At 42.4% G+C, this 9,443-nt stretch overlaps 2 protein-coding genes across 2 annotated transcripts; both read left to right on the top strand.

Annotated features, from left to right (window-relative positions):
• LOC125528763 (protein IQ-DOMAIN 32) lies at positions 1-1,198 on the top strand (the record flags this gene model as incomplete). Its single annotated transcript, XM_048693201.1, is given in 2 exon segments — positions 1-705; positions 884-1,198. Coding segments are annotated over 2 exon segments (725 nt in total), but the record flags the coding sequence as incomplete, so codon positions are not given.
• A 1,126-nt stretch (positions 1,199-2,324) lies between these two features.
• Positions 2,325-5,407, top strand: LOC125528764 (F-box protein At3g07870-like). The gene is made up of 2 exons (XM_048693202.1): positions 2,325-3,553; positions 5,066-5,407. The coding sequence occupies exons 1-2, from the start codon at positions 2,339-2,341 to the stop codon at positions 5,213-5,215; spliced, it is 1,365 nt and encodes a 454-aa protein (XP_048549159.1). The 5' UTR covers positions 2,325-2,338; the 3' UTR covers positions 5,216-5,407.
• The last annotated feature ends 4,036 nt before the right edge of the window (positions 5,408-9,443 follow it).

The raw sequence follows: 9,443 nt of genomic DNA, 5'->3' as shown, positions 1-9,443 counted from the left end.
ATGCCGAGAAAGATACCCATGTTTTACATTCTGAAGTGAAGGACACCTCCGAAGAAGTCGTCCAGCCAGAGAAAGAGGAAGAACTGAATGGTGATGTTGATAACCCTCCCATTGCCACAGATCCTGTCCTTGAGCAAGCACATGTTGAATCAGGAAAGCCAGATTTGCATGACCAAATAGAGGAGTCTATAGGATCATATGCCAAGTCACCTGAGGGAACTCCCATGAGCCGAACCACTTTTGTGGAATCTCAATGCACACCATCAAGTGAGGTCTCTGTTAATACCAACAAGAGCAAGAGCAAGAGCAAAAAATCAAAGTCTCATGCAAGCAGAAGGTCGCTGACTAGTCCAAGCAGCAATTCAGTCGGACGAAGCAGCACAGATAATCTGTCAAAGGATTATAAGCATGCGAAGAGAGAGAGCTCAGGCAAGGTTGCCAAGTCTGACAACGCTGATCAAGAACCTCGCATGAGCAACAGCACTCCATTGCCAAGTTACATGCAGTTCACAGAATCTGCAAGAGCAAAGGCGGCCGCTCTATCCCCAAAGTTAAGCCCAGATGTGCAAGACAACAACCCGAGGAAGAGGCATTCTTTGCCCATAACAAACGGCAAAAATGAAACATCTCCTCGCATGCAACGGTCATCTTCCCAAGCCCAGCAAAATGTGAAGAGCAGCGTTGCTGTTCCTCACACTCCATCTGGTAAGTGCTATAACCTTCAATAGGCCTTACACTCATGGTATGCATTTCTGTTTGAAAGGTTTTGATCATTGTGAAGACATTTATTAATGTCTGTTCCACATACGCACAGTAATGTATTGTAGGAGTAGTTATTTTTCAGCAGTGTACGTCTGTCTTAAGGATCTTTTTATGTGCACAGATAAGAGGTGGAATATATGATGTATGGCAGCACATCGACGAGGTGCCATCAAATATCTAGAAGCACTCATCTCGCGCCCTTGTTTTCTCGTCGCAGGCCCTCTAATTCGTCAGTTGTTTCTTAATATTTTTTTCTTGGAATGCTGATGGAGAAGAGCAGCAGCTTCATCATATATGTACATTTGTTGGTTGATCTTATTGGTTGTGTTATTTGACTGATAGTGCTATTTCTTTTGTGTGTAATACATATCCTACTTGACTTGTATTGGAACGAGCAACAGCAGTGTGGATTTGAAAAATGATGATCTGTTATATTTGTTGCCGGTTGCCACTGATGTCGAATGAAGTTCATGTTGGTTTGGATCAAGTTTCTGTTTGTCAAATTCTGTGTATTTCTGTATGTTCAGGACTGCATCCAAAATACAAAAATGTCCTGTAGTTAATGATAATGCGCAACTGCGTTTATCAAATGTCGCAATGGCAACGAGATCTTTAAAGAAGTTTCCTATTTTTACTAGATTTATTCAGAGTTTTTACCAACTTGCACACTCCAAAATATGTTTATGCAATTGGTATGAGTTGATTATGAGATTTACAAAGTACATACGGGGTAAACCCTAAACAATTACTGGTTGATTAATTTATTCAAAAATTACCGTTGACTATTAAGCCCTTAAATTATAATGTATGTATGTATGTTTGGTACGGTACCGCTCTGCCTTTAGCGTTACGACATTGCTTTACATTTTTTTTTGAGAACCAGACATTGCTTTACATGGGCCCTTAATATTTGCACGGGCCAGCAAAGCAAGGCCCTCATTTGATTGAGCTCGGGGCCTGCTCCTGATGCGAGCCCATTGTCCTGACGTCTGCTGACCTCCATCATTCAGATTGTCTCAAAAAAAAAAACCTCCATCATTCAGAATTCTCTCTCTCAAAGAAGGAAAAAACCTCCATCAATCAGAAGGGGAAAAAAGGATCAACCCAGTCTGTTGGCCGGTCGCTCGCCGTCATTTCGCCTTCCGGTCGCCCCGCCGCCCCCTCCGGCCGTCCAGCGTCCGCGCTCGCTTCCTTCGCCTCTCGTCTCACCGCCGCTCCTGCGATGTGGTAAAGGCTCCCGCCCTCCTATCATCTCACCAACGCTGCTGACCATTTGATTTCCTAACCCTACCCCTTTTGGTTTAGGGCTTAGGTTTCGCGTTCCTTTTGATAACTAGCTTTCGGTTCGTAGCTCATGCGAGAGACGATGGAGGAATGGTAGGGGATTGAAGTATTTTATTTACCACTTGATTCGCATATGCCGTGTCGTCTGCAAGTTCAATCACACTTGGGAGGGGATTAACCGAACATGGCCTGGGTAAAACTTTGATGTATTTGGGCGTTTTTTGGTCAGTCGCCACATTGCCGAGTAAAATTGATAGCTGCCCTGTTAACTGCAGATCGTGCGTCGTCAGCGATGGCAATGCCAGCACCGTGTGCTGCACAGGGTAGTCAAGCCGAGCCCACTGTTGTCGGTGCCGGTGCCGCTGCCGCTGTCTTGCCTGAAGACGTGCTGCGTGACATCCTCCTGCGCCTGCCGGCAAGGACGCTCTGCCGCTTCCGAGCCGTGTGCCGATCCTGGAGGTCATTCCTGTCCGACCCGCTCTTCATCGCAGCGCACAAGTCGAAGCACCCTGGCCCGCTCATTGTCACATGCATCCGTGATCTGCTCGGAGACGGAGGAGGGACCGTGAACATAATGGATTTGTCTGGCCATGTCGTCAGGCGGATGACCACCAGCATAGAGAATGCCACATTGCTGTGCACACGCCTGGACCTCATCTGTGTCACCGGAAAGAAGAACTGCCACACGAGCGGTCACGTAATTGACCCGGCCACAGGGCACACTCTGGCTTTGCCCTACAAGCGCGCACAGGAGCACGCGCATGTCAGAGCTTTCTTTTCCTATGCATTTGAGTTGGGGCAGGTTGTCTCCACGGGAGAGTACAAGGCCCTCCGCTGCGTTAGCGTCACTGGCTGGAGTCACGGCTCCATGCCGATGATCTCTGAGGTCATCACCCTTGGTGGTGGTGCCGGCAGTCGTCGTGCAAGATGGAGGGAGAGACCAGGCCCTCCGTCCCCTGTCACTAGTGGCTCGAAGAAAAGTGTGGTTGTCAATGGAGTTGTCTACTTCTTGTTGGATTTCGCAAGCCACCGCCTTACATATACTGGAGACCGCGTCGAGCCATGTAGCATTGCTTCTTTCGACCTCGAGGCAGAGGAGTGGATGGGCACTCTCCGAGGTCCACTCCAGGTGCGTAACTTTATCGAGGCCAGTAATGGAACGTGTGATTACAGTGATCTATACCGTAAACTCTCGTTGGTCAACATGAATGGGTTCTTGGTTATGGTACACGATCCTATGGGTCACCCTTTGGACCTGTGGTTTTTGATCGACATTGAGAAATGTCTCTGGGATAGGAAGTACAGCATCGGTTTTCTATACGAGAATCTCTTTGCCCAACCCTTGCTGGTTCTAAACGACGGCAGAATAGCCATCGGCACATCAGATTTGCTGCGAATATATGATCCAGTTTCAGATAGTTATACTGAATTTCAGATGGCAGGCTCCAGATTGTTTGCTATATACACAGGAAATCTCTTGAGTTTGAAGAGCAGTTTTACCTCTGAGGTGAGTATTGTTTATTTTTTATCCTGTTTTCTCAGGTACAATTTCTATGTGCAATGCAAGGAAACATCTGTGAATTATAGATCTTTGGCATATCCACATATGTATAACTTCAGCCATGCTTTTCAGTAATTCTCTATTTTCTTGTAGTCATTTGAATGGATTGGCAGGAAAACAATGTTTGTATTGTAGTCATGAGGGGATACATGATATTTCAACTTTCTATTACCATAGTTGTTGAGCCGTATAATTTGGGGCTACTGCAGTTTTTGCTCCGACTGATTAATTTAGACTGTTGAAGCTTTTGCTAGATTTATATTTGAATGTTATATACCCTATGAGTGCGGCACTTCCTGAACCCATGGGCATATGCACCCACTTTTTGAAAAATGCATTTTAAACACATTTTAAAATGTTGAAAAATTTAAAAGAAAATTCCATGCATACATGTTGACAAATGTGTGTGCGCGGCACAAAGTTTTGTGAAAAAATGTCTTTTTGTTTTGTCTCCGTAAAAAAGACAAATTCCAGTGCTTCTAAATAGCGTCTTACGATATAATTTTTTGTCTTTTTTGCACAGGCCACAAAAAAGGTTAATTTTCCGTGAAACTTTATGCACGCACATAAAACATGAAGACGTATCCGTGCAACATTTTTCAGATTTTTTTAACATTTAGAAATATGTTTTTCAAAGTGGGTTCATATGTACCCGGGTTCATTGATGCACTTTCCATGAGTGAGAGAACATCACTTACTCTTACTCTTCCTGTGGCATGTATGCTGAAGTTAAGAAAATTGACAAGCATAATTTACAGAGCAAATCACGGGTCTGATTTGAAAATACCACTACGAAACTACCAACAACATTGCGTAAACTTGTGCACTTTACTTTTTCACACCGCTCCTTCCCGTATATATTTTGCTGATTAACTCTCTGATGTTTGACATGTGCCTTCTCTTTCTTCGGTGAGCTAGTTTGCTCTGTTATTATTATTATTATTGATTAGCAAGTTAACTGTAATCGATATCACCAATGTAAGAGGTTAAGTAATTTCTAGCCCATTCGTTTCCCTAAAAGCTGCCGTTTCAGTCTCTTATATAGGCACAAGTAGTCAAACTTCCAAAACAGAGTACCTGTATGTTAAGAAATATTTGAAGTAAAACATAAATTTGTCAAGGACAGTACTTTCGCAATATAATTTGTTTGATTCTTGTGAACGAACTTATTATAATAAAAACTACTGGTTAAAATTGTGTTTTGAAGTCCATGCCATCGCCCAAAACAATAGTTTTATGAAACCAAAGGGGGCAAAAAATACGTACCTAGTTTCTCACTAGTTGGTATTGTAGTAGGGCCTTTCATTGTACCCCCATGTTTGTCTGTCCTTGGTTCTGTTTGACACAACGTACTTAAACGAGAAGGTACACTGACCAATGGCGGGCACTTCAGCATTTTGGCATTAATGGTTCACACTTGGTTTGCATGAGGTCTGACGCCTTCTTTTGTTCTTGCAGGCTAAACATTGTACAACATGCGGGTGCTACTTTATCCCCGAAGCCGACCAACATTGCGAAGAGTGTATGTGGCATCTGTATTGGCTGTCGGTGGATCCTCATTCAGAGTACCACAAATCACGAATGCCACTAAGCTTGAGTGTTGAGTAGGCCGCTCTTTCCCATCAAATATAAGTAGTTTTCAATTTCAGACTATTTCAGCCGCAGGGGGGTTTGGTGTCCACTTTTTAGAGGTCATGTATGGTTTGAGATGTATTCGGTGTACACTGGGCGTGGCAATGCCTTGGTTTGTACTGTAAGCAAAATGCATGTTGCCAGACTAAATATTTCGTGCTTCGGTATTATTTTGTTGCCAGACTAAATATTTTGGCGCTCTATATGCTTTGTTGCAACGTGACTTTCTTTTTTGCCAACATCAGTTTTGGCGGGTCCTCTTGTGGTTTGGACCAACTATGTTGTCTTATGCAGTGACCTGCTTGGTTTAGGGGGTGTTTGTTTATAGGGACTTTTTTATGTAGGGACTAAAAAAAGTCCCTCTTAGAGATTTTTTTACCAAACGGGAGAGACTTTTTAGGGACTAAACTAGACATTTGGGACTAAATGAAGAAGATTCTCAAGGAGAGTCTTTTTGGGACTTTTTGGGACTTTTTCAACAATGCCCCTCCATGCATCCATTGGCCCGCCACCACATGGTGTTGTTTGATTGTTATTTTTCTATATACTATGGGCAACATGGTCATTTAATAACCTCTAGGAAGGGACTAGGGTCTTTTTAGTCACTGGAAACAAACAGGGAGGGACTTTTTAGGGACTAGGGACTTTTTAGTTGGGACTAGAAAAAGTCTTAGGACTAGAGAACCAAACACCACCTTAATTGAATCTCAATATAGTGTGATTCACATTATTTTTGTTAGTTTTACTAGGCTTATTCACGATGTGTTGACGATCATTTCCCATTACTAATAAGATGTCTGTGCGTTGCACGGAACATCAAGACGCGTTTATATGAGTAGTTTATTTTACAAAACATCTGTTGTGATTGACCCATGAGGGAGTAATTTCATGTGTAAAAACTACCAATATTTTTTTTAAAAATATTCAGTTCTGCTCCCAAACAAAATTGCATATCATATGGTTCTAGTTGTGTGCACAACTTCATGAAGAAATAACATTCATGATGATTTGCACAAAATAAAAAAAATCGTGACCGTAGAAGCTTTATGAAAGTGTCGGGGTTTTCTTTGTCCAGATAGACCATCATTAATGCTATTCGTTTCATGAAATGTTGCACACAACTATAACACTCCAACATGTTTATTGCAATTTTTTTTAAAAATGGATTGTGTTTAAGCCGCCATAATATGAACTGGGAATGGAACTTTTACAGATCGCTAACAATGAGGTTCTCTGCCACTAGTACAATCCACACAGTATAGTTCACCCAAAATCCCTACATCCCTGTTCTGAAAGATCCAAAAAGTCATCAATTGATTCCCAATAGAACATGCGAGTAACATGCACGCATTTGCACTTTTGCACAAGAATGAAATTAACTCAGTTGGTAGGATGTAAATACACAAGAATTTGCATTGGGCATAACAACATCAAATAGATGGAAAAGTACGTGTTGGAGTCATCATGCACTGCTCATTATTCATCCTTCTCAGACCACATGGAATATGTATATTACAATCTTGCATCTCATTTCTACATGTCATGTCAATTAGCATTTCCAGGCAGAGATCTTCTACCGGTGGATGTGCTGGAGACAAATTTTTTGAATGCGCTCCTTGCTCCGTTGTTCTCATTAAATTGCACAAATATATATATAGGACTCCTCTTCTGTACTCCTGAGAGTATGTACTCCCATTCTCAACATATCTTATATACGCATTAACTATACCTCTTTATTATTCTCAATATATTTTATTAAATATTCTAAGATACCCCAATACGAGTTTTGTTGAAAAAATATCATTTGCGATGTACTTTTTGTAATATACCTTTTCACGTACAAACACATCAGTATATACGTAAACATTTAAAAATATGTAGACTCACATGAATTTTTTAATGAAACTCATTTTGGGGTATCTAATAATTACTAATGAAGTATATTAAAAATAATAAAGTGGTATAAAAGATTCATCTATATGGTATATGAGAAGCGGGAGTATTACCCCACATGTCTCAAATACTACCATGTGTTAGTATATATACTACTTTATCATTTTTAGTATGTTCATACACTATATTTAAGATACTTGAAAGTGAGTTACATGAAATATATAGAGAGCACTGCTTTCCTACCATCACTAGCAGCAGAGGGTGCTATCGGAACCCTCCATTTGCATCAAGATCCGAACTTTTAGTTGGATAAGGTTCTGAATTATTGCATTATTGGAGTTCGCATTTACAGAAGAGGAAAGCATGTGGAGAAGCTTTACTGGGCTATGGACGAAAATGGCAAGCTATAGTCTGAAATGACAGATTTATAAGTGGAATGGGGGCAGTTGCTTTCCAGCATTGTTCAACTAGCACGCCCTATTTAGAGAAGGCCTATGCTGTAGGTTTTGTTGCTTAGCTAGCAGCGAAAGGTTCCATACATCTCGGTCTATTTTTAGTAAGTTTTACTCCCAAATGGTTCAACACCTTTTTCATTACATTAACGCATCAGCCGTCGGATGTTTGCAAACGTTCCTTCTATTACGGGCAGTAAACTCTGCCATAATCTAGGTGCATTACATTATGTGAACACTAGGAGTTTGAGCCTGAAAGCAATCATCTATGCAACCAACAATGATATCTCTAATAAATCTGGCGCATTTTGGACAAGCAAACCAGCCAACACACCATGGTTTCGACTAGTTTCTTTGTTCATTTAGTATGAAAAGTTCAAGCAGTACAGCCACATGTAATGGAACCCAACGTGTTGGTAGTTAACATGCATTGATTCAATCCGTTTGTTGTACGCATCGGCATGTAATAAATTTGATCGGTGGGAGGTTATTGTGCTACGTAACGCGTTATAAAACTTCCTCTCTGTACATCTAGCTTACATGTTTCACGCAAAGTTTCAGTACCTTCAGTGGGAGTGTTTGGTGCTGGCTGTAGCTGCCTCGTGATGCACCAAGCCAAGTAAATATTCTATTTAGTGTGATCCATGATCGCTTACTCTCTTTCTACACGTCTGGATGTAAGCTTCCCTTTAAACATATGCAGGAATGGTGACGGTAGCCAACGGTGGCATATGGACCCTAACTGCATGTACACCTGTTTCCATTTCCTTGTTAGCAATAGAGAAATGTGGAGATAATGTGTGCTTAGCTATAGACAAACGTGTAAAGGAGCACAGACAAAATATCCAGACAACCTACAATCCCAGGATTCCAGGAAGTAGGTCACATGCCGTTTAGTTTGACATTCGGTACACATGTGTAGTCACAAGTCTCTACCATTTCGCAATGGTAGGCCACACTTGACGCATGCGTCAAGATTTTTTTTACCAAACACATTATATTAAACAGAAAAAATTACATTTCGACAGTACACCTTAACTCTTTATACCTTGTTTTTTAATAAGTATTTTACATAATGATACAAGAAAATAATCATTTTTCCCAGCTTGCTTGCAATCATTTGGAAAATCCATTGGGGTTTCAGCAAAGTATATGAGCTGATGCCTGCACTCTTATGGGGGTGCTTCACAATGAGCAAGTCAAGATATGTGGAAATGATTCCGCAAAATAAAAAGATACATGCAAATGAGTGTGTCGCCGCAGGTAGTCTGGGAGGGAACCCTAACTGCCCACTCGGGTCTGGGCGGTGCAGGTCGGTCGATTCTGCAGGGGGCTCGCGCTCAAGCAGACGTGCAGGGAGTCGTGGTGGTTCGGCAAGCGCAGTGGTCTGGCATGTGGAGGTCCAAGGCGATGTGTGTGCAATGATTTTGGCAGTTCCGACAATGGCTTCATGGGTCAGAGCAGAGAGGTGCTGAGTGTGGTGGATCTGGTGTCTTCAGTCTTCAGCATCCATATACTTGCCTGCGTCGACGCGTCTCATGCAAGACTGAGGCCAGGAACCGCGGCAATCTTGGAGCAACTTCAACACGTCGACGTAAACTGTCTGCGAGTGTCCTTTGGGTAGAACAGATGAAAACACCGGCCAAGCGCACCGACGCAAACGGATGATTTCCTGCTTTTTGTCCACGCACAACCCATTTCAAGCACAAACTTGGGCCGGGTTTGCGTTGGAGCAGATGCGCGCGACGTCCACCCTTGTCCTCCCATGGCCCACCAGTCGGTGGCACATCCACCCCCATTTCCCTCCCATTCCCAAAACCTCCCCGCCCACTGGCTCGCCATGGACGATGCGCCAAACC

Source organism: Triticum urartu, unplaced genomic scaffold, assembly GCF_003073215.2.
Source record: "Triticum urartu cultivar G1812 unplaced genomic scaffold, Tu2.1 TuUngrouped_contig_5090, whole genome shotgun sequence".
Classification (NCBI taxonomy): Eukaryota; Viridiplantae; Streptophyta; class Magnoliopsida; order Poales; family Poaceae; genus Triticum; species Triticum urartu.
The sequence above is the reverse complement of the archived record's forward strand: the minus strand, read 5'-3'. Positions and strand labels throughout refer to the sequence as shown.